This window comes from Zonotrichia albicollis, chromosome 13, assembly GCF_047830755.1.
Source record: "Zonotrichia albicollis isolate bZonAlb1 chromosome 13, bZonAlb1.hap1, whole genome shotgun sequence".
Classification (NCBI taxonomy): domain Eukaryota; kingdom Metazoa; phylum Chordata; class Aves; order Passeriformes; family Passerellidae; genus Zonotrichia; species Zonotrichia albicollis.
Genome location: NC_133831.1, coordinates 7,010,888 through 7,032,415, shown reverse-complemented (window position 1 = coordinate 7,032,415; position 21,528 = coordinate 7,010,888). Strand labels below are relative to the sequence as shown.

Genomic DNA, 21,528 nt, shown 5'->3' with positions numbered 1-21,528 from the left:
AAGAAGAAAACCTACTTTAATTCATATCCCATCAGAGACCCTCAGTTAACTGAATTTTTTTTTACAAGTGGCAATCTCCAAGAGCTCAGGACACAGCTGTGCCAGTGCCTCTGCTTCCAGGGCTTTCCACCTCGTTTAGATCCATTCAGCAGGAGACAAAACCTGCCCGTGCTGTGCCTGCCTGGAACAGGGAGCTGGAACCCTTCGGGAAAGGAGGCCAGAGTCCAGCAGAGCTGCCAGCACACATCCCCAGGCACGGGGCTGCAAGGAGCACTTACCCATCTCTACCTTTACTGACGATCTTCACTTCAAAGTAATAAATGCCACAGGCTGCAGGGATGGGGTGAGTGGCCCTGACCGAGGCAGCATCTTTGTGATTTTTACCGTGACCTAAGAAAGAACAGAAATGTAAGTACTGAGGGGATCTGGCCTCTCACGTGTCCTGATCTGAAGCCTCACTGTCTGAAGCCAGCAGGGATCGGTTTCTACACGGAGCCAGCCATTTAAAGCACACGTTCCAGAGAACCAGCATACACAACTCTGCACTGCCACCAAGAACAATTCCTACAGCACAAGCATTTCAGCTTTCCCTTTGTTTTCACTAGGAAGTTTTTGAGAAACCCTCTCAGTACCACCTCTCCCCCTCCCCACAGACAGAATTTGAAGACCAACGCACACAGAGAGAAGACAAAAATGATTACACAAGAAGGGAATGACATCAGTGTTTACTAGCCAGGCTGGAAAAGGAATAATCACTTCTCCGCTGGGTGGGTAGGGAGAACAGCTCCAACAGCGAGCAACGAAAACATCGCACTACAAATCAGCGAGCAGCTCTGTGGTGCAAACCCGAGGAGCCAAAGCCCAGGCCCGGAGCGCGTCGGGGCCATCCGAGCGCTGGGCTGGCTCCGAGCAGGATGACAGAGTAAACAGCTCTGCCCGCACCGGGCCCGGTCCCGCGGCGCAGCACAGCGTTATATAAGGCCACACACCCCGCCGGGGAGAGCCCCCGGCTCCCCAGCGCCTCCGCTCCCGAGTCCCGGCAGCCCGGCCCCAGCAGCCCAGCCGGGGCCCCGGGCAGAGCGGGCTCTCGGAGCCCGGAGCTCGGCGCCGCCCGTCCCCGCGCCGCTCCCGGTGCCCCGGGGCCGCCGGAGCCGCTGCCGGCTCAGCTCGCGCCCGACGGGCCCGGCGGAGCGGCCGGGCCGAAGGTCCCGCCGGGGCCGTCCCGCTCCGGGCCGAGGCCGAACCCGGCGCCGCCGCCCCAGCCCGGCACCTTTGTAGTGGACGCGCAGGTTGCCTTGCGAGAGGCCGATGTAGTTGTACTTGTCCTTGGGGCTCCAGGAGCGCGGCAGCGGCGTCTCGTCCTGGTTGACGGCGGGGTAGAGGCGGCGGAGGCGCCGGCTCAGCTCCTGCTCTTCGGGCGGCCCCGGCGGCGCCGCGTCCCCGCCGTGCGGGCTCCCCGCGCCCGCCTCCGCCATCTTGGACCCGCTTTGTGTCAGCGGGCGGGGAGCGAGGCCCGGCCGCAGCCGGCAGCCAATGGGCTGCGAGCGTGCCCACAATGGGGCCGCGCCGCCCGACGGGAAGCGCAGTCCTCGTCACTCCGGTCCGTCCGACCCCGTCTCTCACCGAGACTACAACTCCCGAGAGGCGGAGCGCGCAAAGCCCCGTTCCCCCCTTCGGCGCGCTGCACGCTGGGAACCGTGTCCCCGTTCCGCTCTGCTCCCTTCACTGCCGTAGGGTGCGGGACTCGGATTCCCAGCGTGCTCGGCGGCAGCGCGGAGCCCAAGGGCCGCCCAGCGCTTGCAGGCGCCCGCCGGCCGCCTCCGCTCACGGGCCGGTTTCGGCCGCCGCGCGGCGCCCGCGCGTCAGGCGCTGCGTGGGCAGCTATGGCGGCGTGCGAGGGGGTCCTGCGGGCGTGGCCGTTGCCATGGCGATGGGTAAACGGAGAGCGCGCGCCATGGCGGCGGAAGAACGAACAGAGCAAAAACCACCGGGAGCGGCGGCGGCTCCGCTGCCAGGACACGGGGCACGGACCCCGGCTGGGCCCTGCAGCTCACAAACGATCCTTCGGTTCCCAGCTGGATCCATATGGCTACACAGTCTTTGTATGTATTTATGTATATATATATATATATATATATATATATGTGTGTGTGTTTTTATACATATATATGTGTGTATTTAAATATATATGTATTTAAATACTATTATCTATATAAATACATAATATATACATAATAATATTTATAGTATTATATATAATACAAATAGTATTTATATACATTATACTATTCTGTATATAAATACTGTTATATATGTATGTGTTTAAATACTATTATGCCTTGAGAGTACACTACAAAAACTGAGCCACTGCTGTGAAGCGATGGCCAGCAGGAAGAAAAACAAGATCCTTGAGCAGACTTCTAGTAGGAGTTCATTCTTCTGTGTATGACAAACGTAATTCCATGTTTCCATTCTTTTTCCATGTCTCCATAGCAATAGGCAAGCCTTGTCATCATTCCAAAGCCATGACTGTCAGAGTGACTGGGGACCTAAGGCAAGAGCTGCATTCTCTTGGTCTGCACTGAGGTTACAGGTTTGACACAAGGTGCTCTTGACAGAATGATCTTCCCTTCCTTGAGAGAATATTTATATATTCCTTGAGAAAATATTTATATCTAAATATATATAACTACATCCATAGTTATATATATATTTAGATATCCGTACAAAAAGTTACATTCAGCCTCTGTGGCTCCAGGCTGCCAAACAGGTTTTAACTGTTTGGAATACACCCAGCCTAAGGAAAAGGCTCCAGTGAGTTGAAGAATTCCCAAGAACATCCAACCCCAGTGTCAGCCCAGCAGGTGCAAAGCACTGCCTCCTGCCTCCTTCCATTCCTCCCCTGGGCAGCTGCAGCTCCAGGTGAGAACCAAGTGAGCTCTGACACACCCTGGAGAAGGGAATCCCACCCATGCAGGACATGCAGACACTGCTCCCAGGAGAGCATCTCAAAGGACCCTTCTCTTTCCAACATTTCAGTCACACTGTATCTGCAAAAATGCTCTTTGTTGTAGTAATGGAATTATGTTTTGAAATAACCCTTGAAAAATGCCTGTCATTTGGATTGGCACCGCCTGCTGAAGAGATTTTAACTGCACTGGCCCTTGTGCCCTTCAGTGCTGCTCAGGACCTGTTTAACCTCCAGCTCTGCTGCCAAGAGCTGGGTTGGATTTCCAGGAGTCCCTCCGAACTGTGCCCTGGGCTGTGGTTTGAGGAGTCTGTACTGCACACCCAGCACAACCCAGAGGGGAGGAGGATCCACACTTGCAGCAGGGTTTAGGACAGCCTCAGATGGGGACAAACAACTCCTGCCACACTGAGTGCCCAGAAGGAACTGCAGAGAAAGTCCAGGATCCATCTCCATCCCTCTGACACTGGTACATGTTTATTATTCAGGCATTATTCTTTCCCAGCTTCTGAACTATCCTACAAAGTCACACTCCCTGGCCCCCTCTGCTGTGTCAGATCTCACTCCTAGTGTGGTTTGGGCTCCCTGGAAGCAGTACAACCACACACAAAAGTTTTGTTTCCCTGTGTGAGGAGCACAGCATGGACCAGCATCTGCCTGCACAGGAACACCAGTGGAAAACAAAGGGCACCATGGCTGGCATGAAGAGCACCCACACAGCCCCCGAAATGCCTGCTAGGAACAATTTAACACCACAATGCAGGAGCCTCCCAGCTCACTGGCATAAACAGCATTGGCATCACAAAAAAAAAAATACATGCAACATTTTATTTATCAGAGCTGTACAAGTATCCAAAGGTAACATAAAAATATGGATAGTCAAATGCCTTGTAACAAAGGCTGGTGAGACCCAGCAGGGTGTGGTGGCCTCAGGAGAACATCCAGCAGTGGCTGCCTGACTGGGTGTGTGTGGAAAAGCATCACCTGGAGCAGGGGCATGAAGAACCCTGGCTTCAGCAGCCAACCATGGCCAGCTTCACTTGGAGGGTATCACTTTGTTCCCACTGACAGCCACGGGGATGAGCAGCCGGCGGTACTCCAGGGGGAGGTGACGCTCTATCAGCACCCTCAGGGGCATCTTGTCTGTCACCAGCCCCTGCCTGGGCCACAGAGAGCAGGGGAGGAACAAGAGCTGTCAGTGAGATGTGTTTGCACTCAATGCCACAGCAAAGCTTTCTTACAGTGATGTGTTTGCATTTAAGAGCTGAAATGCTCTGACTGCTCATGACAAACAAAAACTCGTGTTTGCAGGCAGCTTCTGAGCTCCTGTGCATGGTGGAATGCAGACCCAGAGGGGTCCTGCAGAGCAGCTCCCACTGTTTGCCATGGGGATATTCATCTGTATTGATCAGGACCAAAGGAGAGGCTCATTCTTTCTAAATTCACAATCCACCTACCATGGGATAAATTCTACCCTTTGAAGATGTGCACAGAATGATGGGACAGAAGGAAATAGCTCAGTACCCAGATTTGGCATTTGCCAACTGGGCAGGCTATGGAGTTTTCCTGTACACCATTTAGCTGACTGGCCTGAAAAAATCAGCATCTCCCAGTTTTGTAGAAAGAAAGGAAGTGCAAAATTTATTTACACTTCCCATGTGGAAGGAACAGAGATGCTGGTCTTATGCATGAGCCAGCAACAATTCCTGATCTCTTTAAGAGGCAGTAAAAAGGCATAAAGACATCTAGAACAAGGTGAAACAGCAAGTGCATGGAATTCCCAAACCATGACAAGGAACCCACAGTGCCTCCTGGCCTGTTTATACCCCAGACTAGGTGGGAAAATAAAATCTCTGCATCAGGACAGCAACAGATTCTTCTTTTTAATCAGCAGCACCAGCTCACCTACAGAGGCCCATGCAAAGCCAGAGTCATCAGCTGTGCCCTATCCCCCTGGTGACTTTAACATCACATTTGAAACTCTTCCAGTGCAGATTAAGAACAACCACCCAGAGAAAGGACTTTTAATGAAAAGTGGTGGATTGCTTCAGGCCTCACAGAGAGCTTCCAAGCCAAGAATAAATCCCTTGTGTTTTGGTGACAGAATAAAGTAAATCCAGGCAGGAGCTGGGGCAGCTGTGAATGTCCAGAGGACAGAACAGCACTGAGGCAGCTCTGAGAACAGCTCCTCAGGCTGCTGTCCAGCAATGTCACTGTTAGGAGAGGCCACCCCTGCACACCCAGGCTGGGGGCTCTTTCTCCTGCCCTCGAGAGGAATTGTTAGTTTGGACCCCAAGGATCAGCTTGTGCAGCAGCAGGAAGAGCAACTCACCAAAAGAGAGAGCAGGACATGTGAAAATGCTCAGTGTCAGCTGCAGATGATTTTAGCAAAGAGATCACTCAGGGATGCAAACAGTGGATGCAAACAGTGCAGCCCAGCTTCCCTCTTAGCATTTCTCTACTACTTCTACACATTCTACACAAATCCCTCTCCTCTTGGTCCCTCACTACTTCCCCTTGTCCCTCCACCATCACCAAGTGGTGCAACCCAAGCCCAGGGATGCCTCCTGGGACAGACGTGGCCTCACACAGAGTCAATCCCAGATCCCACGTTTACTATGCAGACTCTGCTGGTGGCACATTCTGGCAACAACCAGGGGTCACTGGGCTCTCAAAGCACCACCAAGCACGACTGCAGATTAGTAACAACCCTTCCATTACCTTCTCATGAGGACTTCCAGGTCAGCTGCCTCCACTGTCTTCCTCCCTGCATGGTGGCTGTAAGCTTCCAGATCATCGCTCAGCTGCTTGAAGTATCTCTCTGAGCTGAGGGGGGAAATCAAAGCAGATCAAAGCTGGTGTGAACACCAGCTACTCACCCCTTCTGCAGGGCAAGCTGCACCACAGCTGCTCCTTGTGCAGGTCACAGCCTGCCAGGAAAAGCTGAGGGATAAGAAACTCTCCAGCCCATGAACAAAGCTTGGCTTCTCAGCCCAGGCTCCCTGGAACTTCAGTGCCAAGACAGCTGTGAAACAGCTGCACAACCAGAACCCTTCCCAAACTTCCCACAGCTGCAGGAGCAGGGGATGACACCAGTGACAGAGAAATCAGCACTGAGGCAGATACTGGCTGCTGCAGTGACAGTGCTCAGACAATACACAGGTTTTCCTCATTAAAGCAACAAGGTCTAAGGGCACAAAGAGCAGAGAAACCTGGACTCCAGTGAAACATGGCACACCCTCAGTGTGCCCAGCATGATGGCCATTGTCCAGAGCCACCCTGCCCATGGAAATTGATACAGACAATCTGTGTGCTACTATTTGTTGGGACAAAACCCAGATGCTCCTGAAAGGCAGCACTGATCAGATACCCACATGGCAATACACAGCACTTTCCACATTTCTGCCCGTTTTTATCAAGCCTCCCAAGACTTTTTCCAGCTGAAGAGAGATGGCTGTCAGCTTGTCAGTAGCACTCTCAACAAGTTTACTTCAGGGGAGGAAAGGAAAAAACTTCAATAGTAAAAACAATGGAAAGAGCAGTTTGTTGCTACATACCATTTTTCAACAATTTGGAATGCATCTCTGGTCACTGGCATTTTAGCAAAATGTCTGAATATCGCCTTTATCAAACTCCTGGGTACTTGAGGCTCCCGTGGTTTCTTCTGGGATGTTCTCAATCTCTTTGGAACTGTCTTAGGCTGCAGCAGCTTCAGGGGAGAACTTTGAGGAAAACTGAAAATTCACACATTGAAGAAGGGAGAGGCAGAGGACACCAGGCTGAGTTGGGAGAAACCCTAGGCTGAATTGGAAGGGATAAGAACTACCCTGAGCTCTTCATTCTTTCTCCCTCCCAATTCTTCAAAACTCTCATGGCCACACAGGGCAGTTTGCAAACAGTTCATGTGGCATCCTGGCTTTGACAGAAGCAATCCAGGCTCAAGTTGCCTTGATCCCAGAGTGCTCATGTAACACACTGTCAGCAAAGTGGAGTTCTCTGCAGTACATGACTGCAGTTTCCACTGCATCCCTGCAATATCCCCTTTAAAGTAGTGCACAAAGTTTGATGCACCTCTGCATCTATGGACAGGGGAAACTGCTCTGCAGGGAATCCTTCTACACTATTAAAAATTTCAGTGGGGGCTTTTTTTGTGGGTTGTAGGGTTTCCCACCCCTCCATTAAACAAGACTGTAAGTCCTAAAGGAAATTACAATTATCGTCCATTCTAAAATAGAAATAGGAAAAAATTGTAATATGGAACAGTTAAGTGAAATCCATGGATTCACTCATATATAATTGGAAAACAACAGAAAAAATTAGAATCTCAGGGTAACACTTGCAAAATCCCAGAGAGGGTGTGTGGATCACTTGACTCTCTCCAGTTCACCCATATGAGGGCAAAAGAATTTTGTCTTCTTGTTTATTGCTTTAATAGACAAAGCTCTAAGTCATGGGCTAGAAGATTCGTCCTGTTCCCTAGGACCCACAGCTAGTGCTTCTGATGAAACCAAATTTCTAGTTAAGAGACTGTAAGTGTTAACTAATTTGGAGTAATGCAGACCACTGGTTCACTTTCTGCCTCTAAGAGAGCTCCATTTTAGTCAGCACATGGCAACTGCACACAGCTTTAGGCTTCTGCAGTCAATACAAGTATGTATTCCAGGTGATCAGTGCCTTGCCATCTGTAACTCCCCCTCTTCTGCAAGGGCCTCTGCATCCCTTACTGGAGTCTATGGCTCCAGAGTGGCTTACCAACTGAAAAACTCCTAGGGAAAGTTTTGGTGTTAAGCACAAGAAAATATTACAAGAATGCTCACTGGAAATCCTCAAGGCATCAGACCTGCCCTGGAAGAGCACTGACATTCACTCAAAGACTTCAGCAGTGCCAGGCTCTGCTCTGCCCCCAGCCCCACCTCTGCCAGGCTGGACAAGGCTTGGGCTTACCTGGGAGCAGAAGCTTTTGCAGGTTTTGCAGACAGCAGGAGCTTGTGGGGCGGAGCTCGGACAAACGTGGGAGTCTTCATGGAAACCTCTGGGAAAAAAAAGTACTGGAGGAACTGAAGTGTCTTCCCAGAGCCCCTGGAGCAGCAGTGCTGCCACAGCAGACAGAAACCCAGCCAGCTCCCACATGGCTGTGCTCTGGCTGTGCCCCACAGCACCCTGAGCCAGCAGGGCTGCTGCAGTGCCACCCCCCAGCTCCTGTCACACAGGCTGGTGGCTCCCTGTGCTGGCCAGGCTGCAGGGACACACACTGAGGACAAGGCTGCAGTGGCTGATGGCTGGGTTAATTCAGGTTGCCACAAAGCTGCAGCCTTTTTAACCAGAGAGAACTTCAAAGTCTAGAAGTTACCTCTGTCATCTTGCTAAGCCACTGGCAAATTCTCCTGGACAAAGGGACAAGCTGAGCTACAGACTCACATTGCAAGGGCCAGATTATAAACCTCTCCCTGTCTGCAGATTTTCATAACTCCCTCCAGGCAAGGCTCCTGTTATCAGCATCTCACCTGCTCTCTGCTATGAACCCACAGCAGTTTCCTCCAAGTCTAATCTGCCTTGTCTTTAACTTCACTCTTGAACTTCTTCACTTCTTAACAAGTGAGAGCAGGACAGAAAACAATGTAACAGAAATGCTGAGCAGATTCCTTACCTTGACTTTCAGGCTGCTCAGCTTCATCCTCAGCAGGCTCTCCCACTGAACTATCCAAATTTAGCATCATAGCCTGGTCCTGTAGTTCATCTCCTTGTTCATCAATTTCATCTACTGGAGTCACCTCAGGTTTTTCAAATGAGGAAAAGGCATGAGAGGGCCTGCCCAGACTTTCAGCTCCAATACCTCTGGTAATCTCATGTTCTAGATTTCCAAAACAGAAAAAAATAAAGCACTGAAACAAAGATCTTTGCCTGATTCTGGAACTTCCACTAGTAAATTTTAACCAAAGATACCTGCTGTAACTATGCATTTCAAAACACTACTGCCAGTACAATTTTGGTTTCCCTTTAAATAAAATGCAGTCTTCCAGCTTAAAATTACAAAATCAGTTTGATATTTCCCCAGTAATTAGCCCAGCTTCCAGAAAACAAAGGAAGTTAAGTGTGTCTCTCAGCACTGATGCCAGCCATGCAGCATGAGAGCACTGTGGCACCACAGAGAGCTGCCAGCATTAGAGGTGTCCTCACCAGCTCTGGGAGAGCTGTGGGCTCCAGTGCTGCCTTCTTCCACTTCCTTTCCTGCTGAAGGAGCCACTTCTGTTTCACCTCTGCTGGCATGTCCTGCAGTTATCTGCAATTCTGCTTTTTCAGCCAGTTTCTTCTCCAAATGTTCAGAATGTCCAGCACTTGCACCACGTTCTGCAGCTAAAAATAAGAAATTCTATCATACATCTTACCTACAAAAAACTCCAACCAACCACCAGCACACAGTTCAATCATCACTGGAATTATTTGTGATAAATAAACTCAGACATAAGCTGTAAATAAGAAAAGCAAATGCAGTTCCCTTCACAGCTGAGAAATGCCCAACTTTTCCTGTGTTTGCTCCACAGCCACCTAATTAGGGGCCCATCAGATCCCAATGAAGGAATTTTACTTACAGTAAGCAGGGCTCCTCCAGATCTGCCATCTCTATGGCCATTTTCAGTTTTGGTGATTGTGTAAAAGACCAATTTCTTTTCCTTTAAATCTAACAATACCTGGAGTTTGTGCTCAGATTCTCCTCATTTCCTCCATTTTTCTGAATAAACAATTTTGTAAGAGATATATTCCATTGTGGAGAGAAGAGAGCCTAGAGTGGTTTTAACCATGCAGGACAAGCCTCTGGCATGCAGGATGAGAAATAATACAGACAATGACTTGCTTGTGTTTAAAAACTTGAGCTACTGACTACTTAAGTATTCCTTTTTCCTTTATGCTACATATATATTCCACATACCTGTTACTATGTAGGTCAGTTAAGCAGAAACCCACACAGGTAATTACTTGGTGAAAATTGGGCACTGACATCATGACACACATGACAATGCTGTCACTTGCTGAAGGGTTTGGAAACCTTGGCTGAGTCCAGAACCAAAAGCTGTCAAACTGCACTTTCACCATTCTCTCCAGCAACTGGGGGTACAAGGAAATGTGGCCAAAGGTAATGCAAAAATCAGTTTTATCAACTTACTAACCAGAATATTGGGCTGCCTACATCAACACAGGGCCTAAAGTGCAGTGCAACATTAAGCAGCTTAGATTAGCCAGATGAGGCTAATCTTCATCTTTCCTAAGGGAAGCTGAGCAGTAGTACAGATCTGCCAAAACATATGAACCTTGATTCCACTTCCAGTCACAGCCCACTTTTAGAGAGCTTGTCTGGAAATGACCAAGTATTTCTGGTATATCTTGAAATAAATTATTTCCAGCATCTACTGTACAATTAAGTCTTATTTTAATCTGAGTAAAATAAGTTTTATTTTACAAGTCACCTGAAAAACTCTGTTTAAATCAGATTATACTCCATTCCCTTTCCACAATGAAAGTACTTCTTACCCTCTTGGAAAATCTTTTTCTGTTCCACTCCATTCTCTGTATTAATCATCTCTTCTTCTGTATCACTTACTTCTAGGTCTTCGATTATATGGGACACAACTTGTCTCAAATGCATGCGGGAAACATTGAGAGTGACTGGGGATCCCAAATGTGTACTTGAACTTTTGGAGGGCAGAGAGGAGTTCCATCTATACACACCTAGAACAGATCATTTATGTATCTCCTGACAGCTTTTGGAATTTTCTTTTAACCTTCCTGGTAAACTCAAAACCAACCAAGGAGGGAGAAGAAGACACACAGGAAACATTTGTGCGTACTTCAAGTTTAGGGAGTTGCTATTGAACCTTAGGAACCAGTTGGAAAAACCTTTGCAACTGTTTTTCAGCTGACACTGAGGAGCAACCCCGCCAGCAGCCTCCTGTGGTAGAGCAGAACCATGTCACCATTAACATCTGACATTAATGCCTTACTAACTGCAGCATCTTAAAGATCAGCTCACTCCCCCTCCTCTTCCCCTCATTGGATCCAGTCCCCTGTTCCACATCCTCCACACTCTGCATTACCTTTCCCTTTGTCCTAAAAATGCCTGCCATTGGAGCTCTCTGAGCAATTAACCTTTTTCTGTTCATTCCTTCCCTTGTCCTTTCAAAACAACTTTTGTCTGGTCCAAGCAGTATGAGGAAAATACTGTGCTCCCATTTACACAACCAGGACAAGGCCAGGGAAATGAATGCCAAGGAGAGGTACCAGGGGAAAACTGGCAAGCAACAGGAATTGCAAAGCATTGGTACAGAGTGAGCAGGGAGGCAACTGCCTCTGCCCAAAGAGTTTTAAGGACAATGGAGAGGTTGGCTGTGACAAATAAGTGACCATACCACAGTGAAGGTCTGGACTAGGAACTTCCAGAGATTCCTTCTAAGTCTGTCCACATGTCCTACATATTATCTCCTTATTTTTGTGACCAATTTAGGGTGCCCACTTCTGGGGTCCCAGTACAAAGGAGAGAAGGACACAGTGGAGAGCCCAGCAAAGGCCCACCAGGACTGAAGCATCTCTCCTAGAAGGAAAGGTTGACAGAGCTGGGACTGCTCAGCCTAGAGAAGAGAAGGCTTAGGGCAGATTTTACCAATATACACAAGTGCCTGAAGGCAGGCAGAGCCAGACTCTTCCCAGTGATGCCCAGTGCCAAGAGAAAATGCAACTGGCACAGACTGGCACATGGGAGGCTCCATCTGAACATAAGGAAGGCAGTTTGCAGTCAATACCCTTGGAGACTCCTAAGAGCCACTTAGGGTCCTGGGCAGCTGCTCTATGTGGCCCTGCCAGGGCAGAGGGGCAGGAGAAAATAACCTTGAGGTCCCTTTCTACCTCAGCCACTCTGTGAGTTCAGATAACACCTGCTAAGCCTTAACCCACAGTACTCACTGCAAACCACCTCTTCTTCAGTAACAGAAATCTTTGCCACTGGGTTACTCTGCTGGGAGTGATCTTGCTTTTCTTCTCCCTGTTTTGCAGGGGTTTCTGGAGATACATGACTCATTCTGTCAACATGCTCATCATCAAGGCCTGTGCTCTTGGAGTATCTTTGGGTCCTTTCCTGGTTTGTGCTCACACTGGATACTAGGCCCTCCAGTCTTGCTTCCTCTTGATCTGCATCAGAAATCGGGCTTCTCTGTGCTGAAGTTTTTGAATCTGACAGCTGGGGCTCAAGAGCAGACAATTTATTTTGGCTCTCTTCGTCCAGCAGGGGCTGAACAAAGAGCTCTGTGCTATTCATCATCATTTCTGCATCACTGGTCAGCATGCTTGTTCGAATCACAGATGCAGATTGTGAGTCCACAAGATCATTCTGTCCTGTTGAGAAAGTTTTAAAACAAATTTTGTGTGAAAAACTGTTCAAGGTCACAAGGACACACTATACTACCAGGATTTGTGTAATTCACTGTTTAAGTCATTCAACCAAATTTTACTCCTCCTCAACAGATCAAACACTGACACAGTATGACCCCACTTGTGTGCCCACAACTCTCCCTACCAAACAATGGAGACCTCAGTACCCACAGATGAAGAGGATCCCAAATAATTCCTGTGGTTTAAATGACCAAACTGGGCAAAGTACACATTTAGGTGCATAGAATCAAAGGATCTGCCAAGGCAGAACCTCATTCTAACCCTGCCTCCCAAATCCCACTCTATTTCTGTCAACGAGTTAGTAAATTTTAAATTCTAAAATACAGACCATGCTTCAGTAAATGCTTCTAAAAGCCCCTTTAATGTAAGGCCCAAAAGAGAAATAACAGCACTAAAGAAACCTTTGCTTTTCAGCAGGTTCTGTTCCACTCTGCCCTCAAAGGCTTGCATGTCAACAGCCCTGCGGGTTTTGGGCCTCCTCAGCAAACCCCTCTTCTCAACGGTGTCTGGGGCCAGCAGGGAACCCACAGACATGCGAAGGGACCTGCAAAAAGGGGGGAAAATTGTCAAAATCACACACCCCACCTTCCCCCTCAGAGTACATGCAGACATGATGGCTCTAACAGTGACACATTTTGCACAACTAGGAGAAATTTCCCCCAAAAAAACCCTGAAGGTTATGGGTTGGTCTTTAAATTAATTGTTTATTTTCATACCATCACCCAACATCAGGATATGTATGACAGAGATCAGGAAGCAGACTGTTTTAAAGCTTCCCTGAGACACTGCAACACTACAGCTGATAAAAGGGTCAGAAATTTTCAAAATCTTAAAAAAAAATAAGAAGGGAAAAAAAAAGTTTGATATTAAAGACATACCCTAGATGACAGTGGGGTGGTCAGAAGACATCCCAATAAGTTTAAAAATCTACTTATTATCAATACTCTCAGCAAAATACAGCTACCAACACACTGTGACTGGTTTAAGAGAGAGCTGATAGCAACACCTGAAGCATTGGAAATGTTTCTCACTGCAGGAGTTTTGCACCCTGAAGACAGACCATGCTCAATGACCTCCTGTCCCTCTCACCAGGCAACCCCATTAAAAAAGGGGGTTCAGAGGGCTCAAAGACAGAAGTACAGAATGCAGCCCCAAAAAACATCTTGTGTGGCACCCCAGGCAAGGGCTGCAGTGAGAAAGGTGAAATAATGTGCTGCTTTTGGCCAGGGTCATTTGCAAAGTACACAGGCAACACCAGAAAGTAAGTTCTTTGGTTCACTAAAAAGCTTTTAAAGTCCAGAAAATACTGCATAGATGCAATTGATGTGATAAAACTATGAATAGGCAGGGATTATATTCTAAAGTATACTGGGTACTGATTTACATTATATTCTAAGGTATACTGTGTACTGATTTATATAATATTCTAAGGTATATTGTGTACTGATTTACAGAATATTTTAAGGTATATTGTCTACCAATTTACTGCTGGAAGCATGAGAATGAAAGAAAAAAAGGAATGATCCAAGCAAGTGAAAAGGGGAGCAACAGCAGCAATACAAGCTAGACCAAGCCAGGCACACAGTGCAGAGGCAGTTTCTGAAAATCAAAAGGTGTGAGTGCAACACCTGGAAATTCCACCAGCAGAGGGGCAGATGCCTGTGTTATAACACCAACACAGGTCTTGAACACAAACCCAGGCATCTGCACTGCTCCTCACCCCTTCAGGTGTGACCACAGCCAGGACAGACAGAATTAAAGACATTTTAATTTAAACTCACCGAGTCATAACTGTGCTGTCCAACGCTGACTGAGCTAGAAAAAGTGAATGGCACATTAGCTGAGAAATTACACACCAGGCTACAGGAACATCCCAGTGGATCTCCCTCTTTTCAGGGCCAGCCATGCTACAATCCTCAAACATCATACTTTGATACAAACAGAATTAGATAACAGGATCACTTTACTATTTCTTGTCTACATTTCAGAATTGTATATTAGAAATCTAATAAGCAATTTCTGAAAGGGTAAGAAAATAGTTATATCAATGAAAATTTAACATGGTACATACTCTCAGATTTAATAATTTTAATTTTACCACACTCATAACAAAATGTTAGATCTTGGTCACAATCAACCTTCAGCAACCCAACCCAAACACATCTGGAGTTTTAGAAACACAGATAACTATTCCACAGACTCTTGATGAAACTGGAACTCAAACATGTTCTGCTTACAAAGAACTTTATTGTTATTTTATATAATTGTAATGGAAAGTATGCAGTTCTTTGTATTTTAAAGTTTCTAGAACTGAGAAGAAGACAGGGTTCCTCTGGAGACACAAAACTCAAAAAGCACCAAGTTGCAAAAGTAGTCAGGAAATTATATATTTGTTATATTTTATATATATATATAATTACTATTATTATATATAGTTGTGGCAGAGCCTAGAACTTGGCTTTAAAAGGTTTATTTAAAATTTGATAGGATGGGGGCCTTTACTTTCTCCATTTTCCCCTTTACATGAGATATTGCAATCTGGATTCCAAACCTACAACTGGGCAGCTCCTGACAGCTGAGCTGAGCAGGTGAGAAGCAGCTGACAGCAAATGCAGCTCTGAGCAAGGCAATTCTTGACTGCAGCCTTACCTTGGTACTGGGGAAGCCGACTCTCTGCTGCCCTCTCAAATTCAGAAATGCTGAATTTCCTTCTCTTCTTTTTCATGTTGAACACAGTGGTAGATGTGTCCTCAGGAGCAACATCTGGCAGCTGCAATTCCCCCCTGCCAAAACAAACCAAGCTGCAGAGGCATTTCTGATAATCCCACCTGACAAGATGCAATTCTGAACACTGAAACACAAGAAGTTCTGCTCCCCAATCCCACCACAGAAACTGCAGCTATAACAGCAGTGTAATAGAAGTGTAATAAAAAGTGTAAATTACAAAAAAACCTACTTACATGCTGGAAACCCTCTGAGATGGGACTTCTGAATGAGCTTCTTTTGTGTCTTCATGGTTAGATATCTGAGGTGCCAGTGGTGAAACTTGGGGCTCTGCCAACAAACCAGAACATTTCCTTTCCTCAATTCAATACAGCAGAATGTCACATCTACACTACAGGCTGTAAATAACATTTACTAGCAGGTGAAAATAAAGACCTAGTGAAAACTGTGTGGGTTCTGCTCCTGGAAAGGCTGGCAGTGACAAAGCCAGTGGTGACAGGGGGCAGCACAAGGGTCCCTGCACTGCAGCAGAATAACTCACAGCTGATCCTAAACCCAAAGGCAGCACCAGGATCATGTGCTCAGTCACCAGGATAAGAAGACCAAGTGAAGAGGGTTTTGAAGGGGATCTTCAAAGCTCTGATTTCACCAGTGCAAAGCCTGGTCTCTCAGGCAGTTGTATCCTGAATTCAGGTGCCCTGAAGTGACTCTGCTACATAAATCAGTCATACAACAATCTGATTTCTGTTTTGTGTTTTGGGGAAAAGATAATGGGCCACCAAGGAACACCCTCTGTCTTCTTAACTTTCCAAAACCATTGTTTTTCTGTTCTCAATTCTCCTGAAAAAAAAGAGACTTACGGTTCTGCATGACTCTCTTGAGCATAAGCCGTGGTGTGCCATTTCTGAGATCAGGGAACACTCCCAGTCCCTGCTTTGCCAAGGTGCTCCTGACAGATTTACTCTTATTTTCTACACTCGATCCAGTCTAGAGGGAAATCAAGAGACAAGCAATTCAAAGCTAGTATTTTTATTATTAAAGACCCCAACATCAAAAACATCCACCACCCATGTTCTAATAAGCTAAACAAGCTGATAAACTTTTCTCCAAATTCCAAAGAGAAATTGCGCGTGCTGGCTTTTTGACAACAGCGACACTTCCCGTGTGGACGGGAGACAAATCAGCCCGGGGCATGATCCAGGGGGTTCCAGCATAAAACCCTCCTGCGGACGGAATCCTGAGTGGCCTCAGAGCACAGCCGCCACCCAAAACCGCCGAGAGCCAAAGTCAGCGCTTTCGGCCCTTTTTACACGATCAAAGGCGAACAAGGGTGAGGGAGCAGCTTCCGCTCCTGCTTCGGAGGCTTCGCTGCTGTCTCAAACCGGGAGCGACCGAGCGGGCGGCACCGAGCGAGTCCTACGGGATGTCAATCCCAACAGCGACTCTCCTTTCCTCCCCTCCCGCCCGCCCTTGCAGATCCCTCGAGGCACCTGTGCCACGGCCCGCGCGTTGTGGCCGCTGCGCCTGAGGCCGGGCCTGGCTCGGGGCCGCCGGTCAGCCATGGCGGGCCCGGTAACGGCCCAACGGTTGCCGCCTCCCGCCTCCTCTCGCGAGACGCGCGCGAGCGCCGGGAGGGGCCGCGGCGCAGTGTGGGGCGGGTAGTTCCGCCGGCGGCGCGGTGCATTGTGGTCCGCGTAGTTCCGGGGCGGCGGCGGCGGCGGCGGCGAGAGGCCGCGCGGGCCTTGTGGGAGCTGTAGTTCGGCGGGGCCGCTCGCCCCGCTCGCCGCGGGTGTCCCCCCGCCCCGCGAGGCCATGCCGGGCTTCACCTGCTGCGTACCGGGCTGCTACAACAACTCGCACCGCGACAAGGCGCTGCACTTCTACACCTTTCCCAAGGACGAGGAGCTGCGGCGCCTCTGGCTCAAGAACGTCTCCCGGGCGGGCGTCAGCGGCTGCTTCAGCACCTTCCAGCCCACCACGGGCCACCGCGTCTGCAGCGAGCACTTCCAGGGCGGCCGCAAGTCCTACCTGGTGCGGGTCCCCACCATCTTCCCGCTGCGCGGCGTCAACGAGCGCAAGGCTCAGCGGGCCCGGCGCCCCCGCCCCGCCGCCGCCGCCGCCGCCGCCCCGCAGGGCCCCGCGGCCGCCGCCGAGGCCCCTGCAGGGGGCGCGGCCGAGGACGTGAAGCCCATCGACCTGACAGTGCAGGTGGAGCTCGGGGCCGCCGCCACCATCGGGCCCAGCCCCGTGCGGCTGCCGGTGCCGGTACCGGCGGCGGCGGCGGCGGGGGAGGAGAGCCCGGTGGAGGGCGGCCCCCCCGATCACTCGTACTCGCTGTCGTCGGGCACCACGTCGGAGGAGCTGCTGAGGAAGCTGAACGAGCAGCGCGACATCATCGCGCTGCTGGAGGTGAAGATGAAGGAGATGAAGGGCAGCATCCGCCGCCTGCGCCTGGCCGAGGCCCAGCTCCGCGAGGAGATTCGCGAGAAGGACCGGCTGCTCCACGCCGCCAGCGCCGGCACCCGCAAGCGCCACGGCCTCTGAGCGCTGCCGGCGCCCGGCCCGGCGCGGGGCTCTCCGTCCCGGAGCCTCCGCCGCCCTCGCTGCGGTGCCGGGCACGGCAGAGATGGGATGGAGCGCGGCCCCTCCGTGCCCGGCTCAGCCCACGCCACTGCAGCCCCCGGCCGGGCAAGGCCGTCGGGTTCCCCCGCTTGGACTGGATCAGCTCGGTGCCCAGCGCCGTTATCGCCCCGACGTTGTCTCCGGTGTCACCTCACGCCGGGCCCATCAAACCCGCCGTGTGCGGGGTCGGAACGCGCTGCTCGTAGCGTGGATGGGACCCGAGCCGTCTCTAAGTGGACGTAGGGTATCGGTTTTCAGCAAATAAACTCGCTCTGTGTCAAGTGAGGTAACAGCAACACTACCCTGGAGAAGGCGTGTCCGACTGCCGTGGGCGCTGTCCCCATCGCAGGATGGTCGGTGATGTCGCGTTCAGCCTCGCTCAGTGGAGGAAAGCTTTAGAAACCCTCTCAGGGTGATGTGTTCTTCAGTAAATTACTGATGCCATAAAAGACTGCTGTTCCTAGCGTGACAGAACCCCCAGATTAAAGAGTGTTCTTGTACCCGTGTAGTTTCTGCTTTCTCTGCAGCGTGTGTGTATTGGTTACAGATGTCTCCATGTTCTCGACACCAGTAAGGATTACAGTCTGGTACAAGGAACTCAGTGGCATTTAACAGCTGTAGTTTATCTCATTGGCTTAAGACTCCCTCTAATGAAATGGAGGCTTTGTAACACATTGGAATTTTAATCCTTGGCTTTCGTTCTGAGATCCAGGATGAAACAGAAGTGACTTTACCTGCAGTGGTTGCAAACCTTTCCTGTCTAATCCTAAACTAGTTGGCATGACTAATAATCTGTACATTAGGCAAGACCATACTAAAACCTGCTTGTGTGTTCTAAACCAAGATTTACGAGTATTGTAACAAATCTGTGTGGAATGGTTGTATAGTTTCTGTTTCTAGCCAGCATCAGTCCCTTCACTTTCTGCAACAGGAAACCAAATCAGCGTTGGCTAGAAAGAGGGTGGAGAGAGGGTAGCAAAGCCACGGGTTTGGCTTGGTTATGCACTTCCAGCCTGGCTGGTGGAACACATCCCTCAGCAGCTTGGAGGAGGAGGAGGAGAAGGGGAGTGTGTGGTGCCCCAGCATGGCCCTGTGGCAATGGGCAGTGAGGATGGATGTTGAGAACAAAGGGCACTTCAGCACAGTATGCCCACATTCACCTTGGAGGGAAGAATTCCCAGGTGTTCCCTGGCTCTGTGAGATCCTTCTGGAAGCGGAGTGCATTGTGCTCAGTAGATTGGGATGTCACTTTTACTAAATTTTATAGAGGTATTTTCTAAATGTAAAAAGTATCTTTAGTTTGAAATTATGTAATCTTTGTAACACTGGCTAATGTAGCTTTACAACCATCAGCTTCAACACTGTATGCAGCCGAACAAAAGGGCACCGTGGGGTTTTGTAGCCGGAGGTTTCTCTGTAGATCCTGAAGCCAGTTCAGCTCCAGGTTGTCACAGCCTGCTATGTGATGCATGGGTCATTTTTTATTAACGTGTGTGCCAAGTTGGATGGTCATCTGTAAGGATGCTACATGTCTATCCATGTACCAAGTCCTTGCTGTTACTTCAGTTTAATTTATTCTCAATCTGATATGTGGCTCTCCAGCTCTGTGCTGTACTGATTTTTCTGCGAGTCGAGTTAGCGGCGATTTTTTCGTTGGGTTGGTTTGGCTTGTTTTGGGTTTGTTTTTGGTTTCTTTTGTAGGACAAACAGATACCTGCTCCACCATAGGATCTAACATTTGTGATTGGTCCAGCAGCTCTTGATGCTCCCACCAAGAGAGTAGGCAGCACAACATCCCTCCTTGCAAACGAGGCTGGTTGTGCCTCTGAGCTCCTTCAGAGCGTGCATGTCCTGACAGTCATGGTACTTTTTCTACCATCAGGAGGCACTTCAGGATGTTCAGCCATTTGGCCTTGCTGGACTGGTTACCTGCTGGACTGTTTGACTTCTCCAGGTTACACTGAGGTGCTAACATGCTTAATTTTAATAAAGTATATTTTGTTTTCTTACGTTTCCTGTCTCCTTGTGGTTTATGTATATATTTCTGAAAGCTTGTGGCTGTAGCTTTGTCTTTTCTTTTGTAACATCTTTTTTTCACTGCCAGCTCCGCAGCTGGAACAGCAGGAATATCTTTACATTCATGTGGGGTGAGGAGGAGGAGTTTGAGGTCAGGTCAGTGTACCACACACCTACCTGCACAGAGGTTGGAAGCATCAGTCACAGGGTGCTCTCTGTGCAACCTGGAGGGATTTGAGCAGGGAACCGGGTTTCCCCCAGGGCTCCCCCCAGCATGACTCTCCTGTCTAATGCCTGGTGGAGGAAGGAGAAGGCATGGCCTCCCATGAACCAGCCTAGTTCAGGGAAGAGCTTGCTTGTACTCCTAAGACTTGTAATTCCACATGCTAGAGTTCCTAGTTTCAGATTGGTTTAGAGCTATTAGTCTCAAGCAAATGTATGCAGCAAAACCTTTCAGCTGTGCCTCAACCATCCCATTTTTGGGTTGAACTGGAATTGTTAAAGGCAGTTGTGGGATGGGGAGGTGATGGTCCCACTCTGCTCTGTGCTGGTGCAGCCTCATCTCGAGTTCTGGGAGCAGATTTGGGCACCATAGTACAAGAAGTATCTAAGGCTGTAACAGAGCATCCAAAGGAGGCCGTGAGGATGGTGAAGGGTCTGGAGGGGAAGCCATGTGAGGAGTGGCTTGTTCAGCCTGAAACAAAGGATACTGAGGACAGAGCTCATTGTGGGCTTCAGTTTCCTCAGAAGAGGCACCAGAGGGGCGATGCCGCTGTCTGTGACCAGTGATAGAACCTGAGGGAACGGCTGAAGCTGTGCGTGGGGAGGTTTAGGCTGGATGTTAGGAAAAGGTGCTTCACGCAGACGGTGGTCGGGCTTTGGAGGACGCTCCCCAGGGCGTTGTCACAGCCCACAGTCTGACGGAGCTCACGGAGCGTTCGCCCAACGCCCTCAAGTGTAGCACGGGCCGCCATGGGCGCCCAGCGGTGTCAGGATGGCCGAGCGGTCTAAGGCGCTGCGTTCAGGTCGCAGTCTCCCCTGGAGGCGTGGGTTCGAATCCCACTTCTGACAACTCGAATATTTTTGCGTTACGCTGGCCTGTAGTTAATTAGTTAATTGCTTTCATTTACGCGCTTTTAGTAGTTCTATTTTTTTTTCCTATTCCCGCTCCCGCCCATCTTCCGCAGCTAAAAGCGCCCGCAGGCGGCGCAAAAGTAGCTGTCAGAAGTGGGATTCGAACCCACGCCTCCAGGGGAGACTGCGACCTGAACGCAGCGCCTTAGACCGCTCGGCCATCCTGACCTGCTGCAAAGTGCACTCTTGTAGCCACATCACATCCCACATCCCAACCGAGCTGCAGTGTCCGGTCACTGCTGGGACAGCCCGGGACAGCCCCGGGACAACCTCGGGCCCAGCCCTGCGCCACGGGCTGCATTAACGACCTGCGTGATGGGGCCCGGAGCGCCCTGGGCACATGTCACCAGACCGGGAGCAGCGGATGATCGTCCAGAGGGTCCTGCTGCCATCCAGAATGACCCGGCCCAGCCCGGGATACAGGCTGACAGGAATCTCCCGGAGTGGAGACTGATGAGGCGCTAGGCAGATTGACCTGAGAAGCTGGAAGTTTTCAAGGCCACGTTGGAGCCAGTCCAATAGCTTGGAGCAACCTGGTCTAGTGGAATGTGTCCTTGCATGGCAGGAGGTTGGAACGAGATGCCTTAAATCATTTCCAACCCAAATTATTCCTAGGATTTAACAAG

The 21,528-nt window shown here is 49.7% G+C and overlaps 3 protein-coding genes, 1 long non-coding RNA gene and 2 other non-coding genes across 11 annotated transcripts in view; 3 read left to right on the top strand and 3 right to left on the bottom strand.

Annotated features, from left to right (window-relative positions):
* Nucleotides 1-1,598, bottom strand: part of RANBP10 (RAN binding protein 10) — a 75,674-nt gene extending 74,076 nt beyond the window's left edge. The window contains exons 1-2 of one of the 2 annotated variants that reach the window (XM_074550872.1): nucleotides 1,271-1,598; nucleotides 279-390 (exon numbers count right to left, since the gene is read on the bottom strand). In XM_074550872.1, coding sequence (XP_074406973.1) covers nucleotides 279-390; nucleotides 1,271-1,475 — 317 coding nt within the window. In that variant the 5' untranslated portion in view covers nucleotides 1,476-1,598. The remainder of the gene's footprint in view (nucleotides 1-278; nucleotides 391-1,270) is intronic. The other variant, XM_005489897.4, reaches the window with a different exon arrangement.
* Nucleotides 1,599-1,826: 228 nt separating this feature from the next.
* LOC141730764 (uncharacterized) lies at nucleotides 1,827-4,553 on the top strand. Its single transcript, XR_012582418.1, has 2 exons — nucleotides 1,827-2,102; nucleotides 2,494-4,553. It is a non-coding gene; the product is annotated as an uncharacterized LOC141730764 (long non-coding RNA).
* Nucleotides 3,783-17,109, bottom strand: CENPT (centromere protein T). 5 transcript variants are annotated; one of them, XM_074550871.1, is made up of 14 exons: nucleotides 16,968-17,109; nucleotides 15,991-16,117; nucleotides 15,367-15,460; nucleotides 15,056-15,189; nucleotides 14,188-14,221; nucleotides 12,808-12,950; nucleotides 11,921-12,349; nucleotides 10,496-10,693; nucleotides 9,146-9,322; nucleotides 8,616-8,819; nucleotides 7,913-8,000; nucleotides 6,526-6,702; nucleotides 5,690-5,794; nucleotides 3,783-4,128 (listed from the first exon to the last, which is right to left on the bottom strand). In XM_074550871.1, exons 2-14 carry the CDS (start codon nucleotides 16,013-16,015, stop codon nucleotides 4,005-4,007), a joined length of 1,932 nt encoding a protein of 643 aa, XP_074406972.1. In that variant the 5' UTR covers nucleotides 16,016-16,117; nucleotides 16,968-17,109; the 3' UTR covers nucleotides 3,783-4,004. The 5 variants fall into 5 exon arrangements, with proteins under 5 accessions (XP_074406972.1, XP_026651042.2, XP_074406969.1 ...); XM_026795241.2 differs by lacking the exon at nucleotides 16,968-17,109 and adding an exon at nucleotides 16,621-16,944; XM_074550868.1 differs by lacking the exon at nucleotides 16,968-17,109 and adding an exon at nucleotides 16,621-16,944 and having other exon boundaries at nucleotides 6,526-6,690.
* THAP11 (THAP domain containing 11) lies at nucleotides 16,943-19,761 on the top strand. The gene has a single exon (XM_026795243.2). The coding sequence runs from the start codon at nucleotides 16,943-16,945 to the stop codon at nucleotides 17,672-17,674; it is 732 nt and encodes a 243-aa protein (XP_026651044.2). The 3' UTR covers nucleotides 17,675-19,761.
* A 995-nt stretch (nucleotides 19,762-20,756) lies between these two features.
* Nucleotides 20,757-20,839, top strand: TRNAL-CAG (transfer RNA leucine (anticodon CAG)). Its single transcript has one exon. It is a non-coding gene; the product is annotated as a tRNA-Leu (tRNA).
* A 148-nt stretch (nucleotides 20,840-20,987) lies between these two features.
* On the bottom strand, nucleotides 20,988-21,070 carry TRNAL-CAG (transfer RNA leucine (anticodon CAG)). The gene has a single exon. It is a non-coding gene; the product is annotated as a tRNA-Leu (tRNA).
* Nucleotides 21,071-21,528: the final 458 nt, after the last annotated feature.